Below are 15,209 nucleotides of genomic sequence, written 5' to 3'. Positions count from 1 at the left end.
CTAAATTGATGTAGATTAATTGGAGAAAAACATCTAATTTTGTATATATGGAACCCATAAAAATATGAAAATCAAAGAAGTGCCCAATGCAGGCATCTTTTATACCTTTTAGACAAACAATAAATTTGTGCAGAACTGACAAGACAAAGGGGTTTGGGCTTGGGGTAATAAATTAGTGAAGAAGTAACAGTATTTGTTTATGCAGTCTTCTCGTTGCTAAGTTCCCTATCTCTGGTGATAAGCATGTCTCTCTAACTCTGGTATATAAGAAGGGTACCTTTCACATGGGAGATTTATTTCCTGCTTTCAGGCAGACAAAGGAGGGTCAGAATGTCCCTGCATTGGCTCTTTCTTAAGTAACTTTAATTAATCATGCCAAAATGGCATATTTAGGGGTAGCATATTCCCATTCACCCAACATCACTCCTTTCTCTGTCATTGAAAACACAATTTGCTACAGGTTTGGTATGAAAACATCCTCCAGAATCACTGCTTAGTGCTCTAAGAATGGGCTTTTTCAAAATTCCCTCTGCTCAATTTTTTTTCTAAACTGCACACAAAGAACATCCTGTACTAGTCTCTATTGTGTAACAATAGGGTTTCATTTTGACTAAGTGTAAACAGTAATGTTGGTATTTGGTCAGATTTATTACAATAGGATTCCATTCAAAGTGTCCAAGGTTTAAAATTATTATTCTACACCTGCCTTTCCCATATTACGTTTGTGCAAAGCACAATGGCCATATTGGTTACACTGAAAACTATCTGGAAAGTGGTTATTTTTCTCAAAGTGTGGCCATATCCCAAGTGTTTCAGAGTCACGGGATGGCCGTTAGAAGGCAGATCGGGGAATCTGCTCGTTACCTGCTGACTGGAAATTGTGTGAGGCCTTCCATCCAAATTTGAGCATCAGGCCCTAGAGCCTTTCAGGACCCTTCTCAGGCATGGCATTCGTAATTCAACGGTCTTAGCACCTCTTCCCTCAGGGAAGCTTGTGGTTTCACTCACAAATCAACACGGACAAAGAACATGACAACAAATAAACCCAAACAGAAAAACAGAGGATGAAGGGATGTAGATTCCTTATGAGGGTTGATGGGGCAGGGGATTAAAAAAGAAAAGGGAATTTCACGTGTACCTCAAAGAAATCAAACTGCGATGTACACACTCACTTTGCATTTATATATACAGCTCTACAATCTCATCCAAAACCCTGGTGTCTAAATGTATTTCAGAATTTAGATTTCTTAAAATATTCTAGAAAGTTAATAGGATATATATATATATATATATATATATATATGTGTGTATATATATATATATATATCCTGGTAACTATATATCCAGGATCTCTCTCTCATATGTTATATAATACCCCCAGCAAGTTCTGAAGAGGCAACTTATAAATTAAGCACATTAAGATTTCTTTAGCAAGGGGCCCCTGGGCGGCTCAGTCGCTAAGCATCTGCCTTCGGCTCAGGTCATGGTCCTGGGGTCCTGGGATCGAGCCCCTTATCCGGCTCCCTGATCAGCGGGAAGTCTGCTTCTCCCTCTCCTACTCCCCCTGCTTTGTGTTCCCTCTCTTGCTTGTGTCTCTGTCAAATAAATAAATAAAATCTTTAAAAAAAAAAAGATTTCTTTAGCAAAGATATGTACTCTGTCACCCAGCCTTTCCACTCATCTGTTTACATCCAACAGAAATAAATACACATGTGAACCCCAAAGAAAGCATGTTCAAGTGCTCACAGCAGCTTTATTTGTAACAGCCTCAATTGAAAAGAAGCCAAATGACCATCAGATTCAAGTTTTTGAAAAGTCATTCTAGGTATACTGTCAAAAATAAGTCAGAGGGCAAATGTTGTCATGTGTATTTTACCTCAGTTAGTTAGCCAACCAGAGGGGTGTGCTAAGTACTGTGATAGGTGTTTAATGATATTTATACTGAACTCTAAGCAATATTATTATGCAAAAAGCCAAATACTTAAACATTTTAAACATAAAAATGGGAGGAAGTCTAGAATGAGAATTTGGGATTAAGTGTGATGGGTTCAAATTCAGTACAACATAAATAATCTAATTATTTTTTTTAAAAGGCAGCATTGACATGTGATTGATTTTATGTTGGAACAAGACTTTGTGTTCTCCCACAGAGATGACTCCCTGAGCTTTCCTTCTCCACAGTTCCCAGTTAATATGATCCTTGCTGCCCCAAAGAGAATGTTTCATCTGAAAGCATTTGCCTTATTTGGAAAGCTAGCAGTTAAGCTATCAGGGAACTGTCTCTTCCAAGTGGAGGTAAGGGAGGCTGAATTCACATCATGCTCTACTGGGAATGCTTTTGCTAGGATACCGCACTTGCTTATCTGGGGATACAGGACACCTCCGGGCTTGATCTAGCAAACAGATGAAGAGATATTTCAGGTTCCCCAGCATCCTGGCAGGGTGAGGTATACCTCAGGAACTCTAGCCGACATTTAATCTTAAGAGAATATTGCTAGTAGTCAACATTCGTTTTTTTCCATTAAAGGCAATTCTCAAATCACCTAAGAATTAACTGCTTACATAAGAGTTCTAAATCCTCCTCCGTTCATCTGTTTATTTAGAGAAATATTTACTGAGTGATTATGGGATGCCAACTGAGCATATTAGGTACTGGGATAAATGCAATCCCCTTCTAATATGAAACTTATCCTTTCACCTTTCCCTATAAATAACAGCCCAGGTTAGTTTTTAATTTCCATTGCAATAAACCTTCATGTCTAATTGGGTGAATTTAAAACAAACAATCTCACAAGCTCCTAATGAGTCTATCAAAAATTTAAAGTAGCTGATGTGGAAAAACTCTACAGGTTTGTGGTAAGTCTCTGAAGCTGTAACACATCTGCTTGGTGATAAGTTCTAGCCTAAAGAATCAGTGAATTCCCCACAATAGCCAGACTACGGAAGGAGCCCAGATGTCCATTGACAGATGAATGGACATAGAAGATGTATATATATACGATGCAATACTACTCAGCCATCAAAAAAATGAAACCTTGCCATTTGCAATGACGTGGATAGAACTAGAGGTTATTATGCTAAGTGAAATAAGCCAATCATAGAAAGACAATTATGATATGATCTCGCTGATATGTGGAATTTAAGAAACAAAACAGGATCATAGGGGAAGAGAGGAAAAAAAATAAAACAAGATAAAATCAGAGAGGGAGACAAACCATAAGAGACTCTTAGTCATAGGAAACAAACTGAGTTGCTGGAGGGGAGTGGGGTGGGGGTATGGGATAACTGAGTGATGGGCATTAAGGAGGGCACATGATGTAAAGAGCACTGGGTGTTATATATAACTGATGAATCACTGACCTCTACCTCTGAAACCAATAATACATTATATGTTAATTGAATTTAAATTTTAAAAAAAGGAATCAATGAATTCCCAATCAACTATATTTGAGATAAACCTATGAAGAGTATCATCCATGAGGCTTGCCTGGTTTCTTCTTGCATTCAGTCTGTTACAATATCACATGTCCCTTAGCCTCTGGACAGCTCCTCTGTACACTCATTAAAGAATGACAGTGGAAAAGGCAAATAATGTCCTGGTATTATGAAAGCAGCTTTCACCTTGAGTGCCCTTGAAAGGGTCTCACAGACCTCCCCAGACCACACCTTGAGAACCAGTGCCCTAGTCTACTCTTCTTTTAGATATAAGGAAGTTGGATCTCACAGAGATTAGGTGAGAAATCCAAAATTACATGGCCTGTTAATGACAGGGTAATATCTCAGGCGGTTTGTCTCACTTCTCTTGAGGTAGGTTCTGAATCAGAACTCTGGGACATACACCCTAATGACCTGTCCTGTTGCTCCAGGTGCAAGGACGGTCATAATTCAGTACTAAAAATTTTGCTTTAAATAAAACAGAAGAGGAAAATCAACAGACAGGATAAATTCTGCAACAGGCACACTGTGTTAGCATCTGAACTAGGATCTCTATTTGAACGGAAACACTAAGGCAAATCCTACTGCCCTCCACCCCATGCAAGCTGGTCATGACAAACTGCACAGTAAAAATCACAAAGAAATACAGAGAGCAGAAGTGCCACAATACCACCATTTGTCACGCTGAGTCTGAAGTGCACTTCACGACATAATGCCCGAAAATTTTTCACAAGTACTGGCTGAAAGGGTGTTGGGTATATTAAGAGAGATCAAATAAACTGACAATCATATGGAACTTTCTAAATAAAATGGAGTTGTTCTGAAATGTAGATATTTTTCATTTTCTAACAGGACCTTCTTTTGTCTTTTTAAAATAAATCAGGTTTTCTTCTTGTACCCCCAAGGATGATGTCCTTTGTATTCTACCAGATGATCCAAATCTTCTTTAAATGGATTGTAGCCTTGTTCCTTTAAACAACGCAGTGCCCAGAAAAGCTGGTTCAGTGGAGGAAATTCTTCCCAGGGAACCCACTCCCAACCTAGAAAAGAAGGATACCAAATCAATTAATTTAGCTAGAAGCAAACAAAGAATATTTATTTTGGCAAGTTAACCTATCCTGAGAAAAAATTGATTAAATTCAAAAATGACTCGCCACTGATAACAGTATGCTACTAATCACAGTGATGCTATGCATTAGCTCTGCTGTACCAACATAATTTGCATTTAGAATGAGCGTAACAGAATGGTGATCATTTAAAACATGCTGTTATTTCCACATGAAGCCAAGTTTATAAGAGCCCCATTATGGTAAAACCCAGATTTAGGACCATTCAATTTTTGCTTAAATATTTGGCTTAAATGAAACGCACAGAACTTTATATACGACAGGTTACAATACTACGTTAAAATAAACTAGTTACCTCACCTATAGAATAAGGTAAATTACATTTCTTTTTTTTTTATTTTAAAGATTTTTATTTATTTATTTGACAGAGAGAGACAGCGAGAGAGGGAACACAAGCAGGGGGAGTGGGAGAGGGAGAAGCAGGCTTCCTGCTGAGCAGGGAGCCCGATGCGGGGCTCGATCCCAGGACCCCGGGACCATGACCTGAGCCGAAGGCAGACACCTAACCGACTAATGCCCCGGTAAATTACATTTCTAAGCTATCCTCCATCTTTTTAAAAGGTAATGGAAGCTGTGCAGAGAATAAGAAGTATTCTCTGTGTTGCGGTACACTTTAGGTAGAAAGACAGTAGGGAGGGCACCTGGGTGGCTCAGTTGGTTAAGCGACTGCCTTCGGCTCAGGTCATGATCCTGGAGTCCCAGGATCGAGTCCTGCATCGGGCTCCCTGCTCGGCAGGGAGTCTGCTTCTCCCTCTGACCCTCCCGACCCTCCCCCCTCTCGTGCTCTCTCTCTCTCAGTCTCTCTCTCAAATACATAAATAAAATCTTTAAAAAAAAAAAAAAGAAAGACAGTAGGGATGGGACCAATTTTAAAAAAAATCCATTGAAAGAAGAAAGATTTAACAGTGTCTATTAGTTGTGAAATCCATAAAATTCTAGAGGAACATTTTAGGGAACAGTGTTTTCCTTGATGAGTTATTTTTTATTTTTATTTATTTATTTATTTTATTTGAGAGAGAGAGAGAGAGAGCATGAGCGGGAGGGGCAGAGAGAGAGAGAGGGGAGAGAGGGAGAGAGAATCTGAAGCGGATTCCAATGCTGAGCGCAGAGCCCGACAGGGTCTCCATCTCAGGACTGGGGATCACGACCTGAGCCCAAACCAAGAGTTGGCTGCTCAACAGACTGCACCACCCAGGCACCCCTTCTTTGATGATTTAAATGTCAATAACATGAGGGCTGCCTGGGTGACTGGGCTGAACAACCTACTTTTGGTTTCGGCTCAGGTTATGATCTCAGGGTTGTGAGATCAAGCCCCCAGAATGGGCTCCATGAGCCCAGTGTAGAGACTCCTTGAGATTCTTTCCCTCCCTCTTCCTCCCACTCTCACACACAAGTGCTCTCTCTCCCAAATAAATAAATTAATTAAATCTTTAGATGTAAATAACATGAAAGCACAGATGCTAACAGATGAATATATAAATACTATATTATTAAGATATACACTCCATGTTCAAACTACGTTTCCTCATGATCACATGTGTATACTTATGTTTAAGTGCAGTTACTTCCATTAAGTATTTCTCTGCCTATAAAATACAGGTATGTACTTTCACTCTGAGAAAGCAGGGGACAGAGAATCCATAAAGTTAGAACAAGTTCAGGAAGGAGTGATCAGCCACTGTGACCACAGACTAAAAGAAAGAGGGAAGGAAGGAAGGAAAGGGAGAGAGGGAGGGGGGAGAGAGAGAGACAGAGAGGTGTCACCCAGCAATGGTCTGCAAGATGCCGAATTAACAGAGTCTCAAGAGAGCTGTCTGTAAAGTTTCTCTTGTCTTGGAGAAAATGAAGCACCTGGCTGATCCTCCTAATTATAACTGGCTGGCTGGAGGAAAGATGCTCTAACTTGTAACCTGAAGCGGGGGAGCCAGATCCAAGATCTGATGAACATGGGAGAGAGACCGCATGTTTATACTATAAATAAAACCACCACCACCGAGCCACTGCATCTTGGCTGTGCTGCAGCTGGTCCTCAGCAAGGGCTCTCAACTGGGAAAAAAGTGAAAATAATGCCCGCTATATTGTTACTAAGGGATAGAGTGGAATGAGTGTTTCTGGTCAAATCTGACTTGGTGCTAGTAACCTTGGGCCTTATAAAATCATGCTGTTTGATTTCAGATTACTAGCATGTGAGAGGGTCAACCAAATGAAGGGAGACAAACTCAAAAAAAAGTTATATAAATGAATTTTTAAAAAATCACAAAGCATGTAAAAAGGACTCAAAACTACCATATTCTAGGAGGAGAAAAACAATGCATACAACAGTAGAGTAACAAAAACCCTAATAACGAACTTCATAAAGTAGAATAGTCTTTTAGAAATTGTTAAAAAGTAGGCCAGTCTAGGTACTGTATTTGGGAACCTCATTCCCTCGTTCCCTTCTTCCTTCAACATATTCTGAACAATGTACTCTGAATAGGAGCCAGGCAAAGGTGAATGAACCCAAATTCTGCCCTTTATGTATGCACAGTTCAATAAAGGAAAAACATTAAGTACGATCTGAAACTGAACACTTGAACTGAACCTGAGATACCTTCTGAATGTCAGGGGAAGGTAACTAGAAATAGAGGCAGCCAGCACTCTGCACCAGGGGGCTCAGCTGGGCCCGATCAATCCCTGCAGGGACCAGGTGGGGTGGCCGGGCAGGGTTGGGGCCTGAGAGACACAGGCAGCTGACTGCCGACTGGTCAGAGCCGGTTGGACAGTCACTCCGGTGTTTTCTGCTTGGCCCTTATCTACAAATGAATACTTTCTATGTCTGCTTCTTATGAAGGACACTAAGTATACAAAACCAAACTATTTCATCGTTTTGTCTCAGGTTTTTTTTTTTTTTTGCCTGTAACAGAGATAAAAATAAGGAAATGGTCATTTCTTCCAAGTTGAAGTTTCTGTTTTTAGATAACAATGATCTGTGCTTATTTATTACCTGAATAAATGATGCCTCAAATTCGTTTTTAAAAATTCAGTTATATGAAATATATTTTGCTTCAGGTATATGAAATACATCCTGCTTTGTAGGAAACGGAGTCCTACAAAAAGTGTTAACGTGGAAATATCCATATTTACACTTCAATTTGATGTTAAAAAGCCAAGTAATCAACTGCTCCTCCCCACAGCTTCAGGATATCTAGACTATTGAGTTTTGTTCCCACTGTTACTGTCCTGGACTGTCCTCTCTCCTAGTCCTCAATTTATCCAGGATAATTAGGATGGGAGAGAGAGCAGAACTTGTAGAGAGCTCCCCCAGGGAACCTGGTACATTTCTCACCTACCTGTCCTGCTTTCCCTTCTTAAGGCATGAATGATTTTAGTTGTGCCCAAGGCCAACCGGAGGCCTTTGGATACTTTTTGGGTGTTTTTGTGTGTGTTACTGTGATATAAGAAATACATATCTGGCCTTCCTCCCTGTTTTCTGGCACAGAGTTCCTGAAACCTTTGTCATTTCCTAAGTGATAGGGATGAGAGGAACAACTTTTGTTATCCATAATAAACCCCTTTCAACCATATCTGAGTTTATGCTAATAAGCTGATGGGTCACTGGAGGTCCCTAGATAGCTTCAGGATGGGGGCTGGTGACCAGAAAGACTTCCCACCACCCACATCCCACCTGAGGTGAGGGGAGAGGAGCTGGAGATTGAGTTAATCACCAGCAGACAATGATTTAATCAGTTGTAGCAATAATAATATGCAATAGTCCCATTACATAGAAACCTCCATGAAAACCCTACACAACAGAATTTAGAGAGCTTCCCGGTTGGTGAACACATCAAGGTGCCAGGAGGGTGTCATGCTCCTTGAGAGTATGGAAGCTCAGCCTCCCTCTCCCCACCTACCTGGCCCAGTGCCTCTCTTCCATTTGGCTGTTCTGAGTTGTTTCCTTTGTCATAAACTGGTAATGTAAGGAAAGTGTTTTCCCGAGTTCTGCAGGCCATTCTAGCAAATTACTGAACCCGAGGAGGAGGTGGTGGGAAGCCCAATGTAGCCAGGCAGTCAGAAATACAGGAGGCCAGGACTTTCGACTGGCATTTGAAGTGACTGGGGACAGTCTTGTGGAACTGAGCTCCTTAACTTTTGGGATCTGATACTAACTCCAGACTGTGTAAGAATTCAACTGAATTGTAAGACACCCAACTGATGTCTGGAGAATTATTTGGTGTAAGGAGAAAAGCCACACATTTGGTGTTAGGGTATAGTGAGTAAAAATGGCTCAGACTTTGCTAATTCACTTGAGATGATTTCCAGTAGTTATCTGTTTTATTAAAAAAAAAAATCATATATGACTCAACAGGCCTTTGGGTGGGACATGCCCTTCTGTTCATTCAATCAATTCAATCTGCAAAACACTTCAGTGATGATTTATTCATCTAGAAATATCACTTCCTCCAGGCCTCTGCATATATGTCCCCTTCTCAGAGCCCTCCCTGGCCACCCTATCTGATGCAGCACCCATGTGTCCCTATCCTTCTTATTCCTTATAATTACACTGTAAAATACCTGCCAATTTGTTGCCTTCCCCCCCACCCCCAGTGAAATGTCACGTCTGAGAGGGCAGGGACTTTGTTCTGCCCATCGCCGCTTCTTTAGTGCCCAGAATAGTAACGGGCACACAGTACTCAGGAACTATTTATTGAATGAAAAGATTCTTCCATATTAGAGAATAAATTAAATGTTTACAGGGGAGGTTCAGGACACAAGACCACTTGGATCAGGTTTCATATGGCAAATAATATATTTGATAAATTCAATATTTTACTCTTTGTCACGGACTTTTATGAAACTTGAAGAGAGGTGATACATGCAAAGCCCTTAAAACAACGCTTAGCACACAGTAAGTATCAATTGTTGTTACAGCTTTCAGAGCACCCGACGCGACACGGAGGATAACTCTGGTTAGTCCCTCTCTATACAAGGAAATTTATACCTTTATACAGGTGAGAACACTGGGCATGGCACCTTAAATGTTTTCCTTAAAATCAGTCTGAAGTAAAATAAAACACTAACAATAAAACTAAGATTTACTGAGTACTTAGGCTGTTCACTTGGTTCTTTATGCGCATTAACTCATTTTATCCTTACAACAACCCATCTGAGGTGGTTACTCTTATCATAGAGGAAAAAAGAGGCCCAGAGACTTTAAATAACTTGCCGAAGGCTGCAAACCTCTAAGTGGAAAAACCGGGATGCAAGTCAAATAGTATGGCTCGGGAGCCAGGTCTCTTTCCTGCTGTGTCCTTATGGTCTCAGGATTTAAGTATATTTACATTTCTGTATGAAGAGACTCTAAGTCTCTTCCCATGGCAACATACTGTAATACTCAGATGATATGCTTCTCTCAGAAGATGCATGAGTATATTATAATTCTCTTACTTTCATTTTTTTCAGGCTCTGTGTTCTTGGGTTCCGGGTCATGAGTCATATCCACCTCTCCTTTCATTAGTATGGTCACATAATGGTAATTTTCTTTCTCAACAAAGGAATTCACAACTGAGGCAAAGCGAACATTTTTCAGGTGAAGAGCTGCTTCTTCCCAGGTTTCCCTTTGAGCACATTCTTCCCACGTTTCACTGGAAAACAGAAGCATACCACTGTATTCAATTCTGTTTATGTAATTTACTTTTTTGCCATGGAAATTCTTAGCTAGGAATTTCTAGTGTAAAGCAAGAAGAACTGTAACTGGCTCATGCTTTAAAATAATCAATCAACAACCCTGCCTTTGACATTCTCTTCATCTGAAGTATAAAGTATTTGAAGTTATCTGAAGACCAAAAGGACTTCATATTGAGCAAAAAAAAAAAAAAAAAGAACATTTAGCCAATTCAGCACTCGTTCACATGCCTGGAAGCCGAATGCAATCAGGAGACAGTTTGATATACCAGTTAAGAGCACAGGCTGGGATGCCTGGGTGGCTCAGTCAGTTAAGCATGTGCCTTCAGCTCAGGTCATGATCCCAGGATCCTGGGATCGAGTCCTGCATCATTGGGCTCCTTGCTCATGGGGAGCCTGCTTCCCCCTCTGCCTGCAGCTCCCCCTGCTTGTGCTCTGTCTCTGTCTCTCTCTCTGAAAAAATAAATAAAATCTTTAAGAAAGAAAAAAAAGAGCACAGGCTTTGGAGTTAGCTAGACCTAGGTTTGATTTCAAAGTCCATTACTTTCTATCTTGGACAAATAAAGAGATAATGCCACTCTCTCACTGGGTTGTTATAGGTGTATCAAGAAGTGGATGATGTCTTTTCCTGCAGTCTCACAATTTTTGATTAACCCTCAAAATTGAGGACAAGAGGCAATAAACACCTCTAAGTTCTAAAGAGTATGGCAAAAGACCAAACAGATGCCATCTAAACTCAAAAGTTTCCAAAGGCCAGAGTAGTCTTTTGACCTTCACCCCACCCAGTCTACATAATAAAAAAGAGAGATTTTTGGGAGGGAGGGAAGTTATGAATTTTCTTTTTTTTTTTCTAAATATTTTATTTGTTTGACAGAGAGAGACACAGCGAGAGAGGGAACACAAGCAGGGGGAGTGGGAGAGGGAGAAGCAGGCTTCCCACTGAGCAGGGAGCCCGACGTGAGGCTCGATCCCAGGACCCTGGGATCATGACCTGAGCCGAAGGCAGACGCTTAACGACTGAGCCGCCCAGGGGCCCCAAAGTTATGCATTTTCAAGCATAGTAGCAATGTTTCCCTTCCTCCTGATGAGGGGACAACTCTGCCCCAAAGCCAAGTGAGAGGTGCTCCAAGAAAACTGGTCAGAGATTGGGTGTGACTTCCAAGGAGACACTGGTGTGTTACTCCCCTGCTAAAGACATATGGAGCTGCGGAAACTCAGGCCGTGCATCAGAGTAGGGGCGGTAGAAAGGTAAGAGCTCTTCGGTAAGTCTAAAATGTGTCCCTTGATGTTTAGGGATGCATGTGAAGACAGAGACTGAGGCTTATTCCCACCTTGAGAATTTGGAAAGCAGGAGACTGGCTAGAGAAGCCCATGATGAATGAGCAAGAGAAAAGGGTGACAGTGAAGGCATTATTTTCGATTGTGAATTTCCTCTGGGCCCAACAGATGCTACAAGAGACAACTGGGCACCGCAGCATAAAGAAAATGCAAGATAGTGTGCTAAGCAAAAGCTAAATCAGTCACCTATGTCAGAAAACTGTGCAGTATAGACATCCTTATAGGACTTCCAAACAACCAACGAATATATGCTGAGAAAGAGAGCACACCTGTGAATACTGCATCCAGACCTTACCCATGGGGGGATCACAGCAGCACTATTTTTTTTTTTTTAAAGATTTTATTTATTTATTTGACAGAGAGAGACACAGCGAGAGAGGGAACACAAGCAGGGGCAGTGGGAGAGGGAGAAGCAGGCCTCCCACCGAGCAGGGAGCCCGATGCGGGGCTCGATCCCAGGACCCTGGGACCATGACCTTAGCCAAAGGCAGCCGCTTAACAACTGAGCCACCCAGGTGCCCCCACAGCAGCACTAGTAATGTAAAAAGTCTGGCTCCCTCCCTTCCTCCCCAGCATCCTGGAGAAGGAAGGAAACCAGAAACAGTGAGAAGAGGAGGAGGCCCTCCTCTTCTCTCCTTTTCCCCACTACAGGGGAGAGACAAATGCTTGGAAGTGGATCACAATGACCGAAGTGTGATTTATTTTTATAATCAAGTGACAGGAAAACAATAGAATTTGCAGGAAATGTCTTGGAGCAGCAGAGAAGGGAGAGACAAATCATGTTTAAAGACAATGGAAGGAGAAAATAAAGCCATTTCCTATCTGTTTCCCATCAAACTTAGCCCAGTCAGTGTATCAGTCATATAAAGATAAGTGAAAGCATACATGTGAAGAGCTTAGCATAATATCTAGCACTTAGTAAAAGCTCATTAAAGTTCAATTCTGGCTATTATCATTGAATATCTGAGTAAAGATTCCAATACTTTATTGTGTTATTATTAAGCTATCTTTAGCCATTGCTCCAGTAATTATACATTCTAACTAGTGCTTAGTTTGTGACCTAATGCCTATTAACAATTGACCAAGTACAATATAGTGTGCCCGGAATTTTATTAGTTATTAACTGATGGCTTATCTTAATTATCTAAAAATGATAAACTTATTGATGCTTTTTAAAATCCTGAAGACCATTTAAAAAATTCCATGTGCTACGAAGAATTCCATGTTTCATAAAAGACAAAGTCTGGTTAAAGGGAACTAGGATCAAACCTCTACTTCTAACTAGCACTTTATAACAAATAGGTGGATTAGAAGAATATAGTCAGAATGTATGAAATTCTCCGAATGATCCAAATTCTTCAACATAGCATGGAAAGAAAGGGAAAGGGGGGGTGGATTACTGTTGGATTTGGAGACTTAAAAAAATTTATCAACCCCAAAGTACATGTAATATGTACTCCTCCTTTGATCTCGATTGGTACGAAACAATAAAAAGACATTTTCAAGACAATTGGGGAAAACGGTACAGACTGGGTATCACAGGTTATTAAAGAATTACCTTGAGGTGTGAAAATGGTATTTTGTTAAGGTGGAAAAACGTGTTTACGTCTCTTGAAAAGCCTATTACAGATACATACTGAATTATTTAGGGGTGGTATAATAAATGTCAGTTTTCCTTTAGACGAGTCTAGAAAACAAGGAGCTGTTTTAGGTGTGTCTGTTGAGAGGGAGCAATAAAGATGAAAGAACAAGCTTAGTAACAGGTATATGAGGATTCACCAACTATTTTCTCTTTTATGCATGTCTGGAACTTTTACACTAATGGAAAAACAAGTGCTAGCTCTGAACGCTTTAGATGCTGTTTATCTGCTGTTGACTTTAACCGTATTCTCCCTTCAGAACCCACCTTTCAGCACAATCCCCGGCTTTCTGCACCCTTGGGTAGACCTGACCCTTAACTACCCGACTTCTTTTGTTGGTCTGATCCATTATCAAACCACAGAATGCCAAAGCAGAGAGGGACATTAAAAAGTGCTTTGTTCCAACTTCCCCACTGGAAAGATGAAGACACTGAGGCCCACAGAGTTCGACTAGCCCATCTGCTTGGTCAGGGTGCAAGTAAATCTGCTCGGGCAGGAAACAGATCGTCCATGCGTGGAAGTTTAAAGCACAGCCAAACCATGCAAATACCTTCACTGGCAAAACTGGACTGCTCGAAGGTTATAAAGACCCACTTTCCGTCCCTTACGTGCAAGAACTAGAAAAACGCACGACACACACCAGCTCGCAACCGTGACGCCAGAAGAAGAGGACTGTGCTAGCGGGACTCAACACCTAAGTCAGCTCCTTCCCCAGCCTCCCTAGCTCAGTGCCCCGCTCCCAGCGTGCACCTGGGGTGGGCGGGGTTTATCAGCCAGAGGGGGCGAGCAGAGGAACGCGCGAGAAGACGCAGCGTCAGCGTGCACGCAAAGACGCACGGACGCACGCAAAGAGTTCATCCTTCCCCTGCACGTTGGGCTTTCCCTGGGTGACCCCTGTAGCTGCTCACCCGAACTCCAAATGGCCTCCAGGAAGTTGAAAACTGCCGGCTCCAACTGACCCTTTCCTCTTGCCCAGGAGGACACAACGAGGATGCTGGCTGCTAATTACCACTACGCCTATCCCGACTCCAGGACGCCGCTGGGGAGGCTCCAGGCGGGCCGTCATCGCGCCCCCGACAGAGGCCGGGGGAAGTGACGTTTGCCCCGCCCCCTGGGCCGCCAGCACTCGGGGAGCCTGCGCTGGCGAAAAACCGAAGCCAGAGTCCAGGGGCTTGCCTTTGTTTGCTGTCTCTGCTTCACGCGGTGGTCTCAGCTTATGAAGCTAGTGATTCCTCTCCAAGGATTAACTGTCAAGGTTTTGTTTTAAGTAATGCTACTTACTGTTGCACTTTCAACATTTACGAAACATACCTGATATGGGAAACCAGGGCAAAAGAAAAATTAAATTTCCTTACTACTTACCGCCCACTGATCGTCCTTGAAACAGGCAGAGTGACATTCCTCTAGGAACTCAATTTCTTCAATGTTAATACTTTGCTAAGGGCAAGAGGCATTCTTAGTCTGAGGATCCACCCTGCCCCCCATCCTATAAGTCTTCTTGAAGATACAAAAATTCTTTGGAAATTTCCTTTATCTCCATCCCCCTAGATGTATGTTGGTAATCATCCCCCAAACATATGGCCCACTGATAGGCTTCTGAAGGGTCTCATGACTGAGTTTTTATTAAACCATAGTAAATGACCTTTCCCTAACAAGCCCCCTCAGGATCCTGGAAACCTTGTTTCCAAAATACCTTGGAGGTTTGTACTGTCCCTAACCTCCTCCCAATTAAAGTATATAATCAGTCATCCCTCACAACCCCAGTATAGCTCTTTCTGCCCATAGGTCCTGTCCTCCTGCTTTAATAAAACCACCAAAGACTTACCAAGAATTCTTTCTTGACCATTTGCTCTGAACCCCAATTTCTTCATCAATATCTACTCTCCGATTCCTCCAAACTATGCATTTACCAGCCATCTGCTTTTATAAACTTCTGTGCCTTGCACATCCTATTTCTTTTTTTGTTTGGATGAGCTTCCCCACCACAGTAAATTCATTCTAGCTATAG

At 41.7% G+C, this 15,209-nt stretch overlaps 1 protein-coding gene across 1 annotated transcript; it reads right to left on the bottom strand.

Moving 5' to 3' along the window:
* Nucleotides 1-1,724: 1,724 nt before the first annotated feature.
* On the bottom strand, nucleotides 1,725-14,293 carry NUDT15 (nudix hydrolase 15). The gene is made up of 3 exons (XM_045869442.3): nucleotides 14,110-14,293; nucleotides 9,987-10,183; nucleotides 1,725-4,475 (listed from the first exon to the last, which is right to left on the bottom strand). The coding sequence occupies exons 1-3, from the start codon at nucleotides 14,265-14,267 to the stop codon at nucleotides 4,315-4,317; spliced, it is 516 nt and encodes a 171-aa protein (XP_045725398.1). The 5' UTR covers nucleotides 14,268-14,293; the 3' UTR covers nucleotides 1,725-4,314.
* Nucleotides 14,294-15,209: the final 916 nt, after the last annotated feature.

This window comes from Mirounga angustirostris, unplaced genomic scaffold (genome assembly GCF_029215605.1).
Source record: "Mirounga angustirostris isolate CCGP_5_RB_7025 unplaced genomic scaffold, mMirAng1.0.hap1 SCAF_3, whole genome shotgun sequence".
Taxonomy (NCBI): domain Eukaryota; kingdom Metazoa; phylum Chordata; class Mammalia; order Carnivora; family Phocidae; genus Mirounga; species Mirounga angustirostris.
Note: the sequence above shows the minus strand (reverse complement) of the source record. Positions and strands in the feature narration are given on the sequence as shown.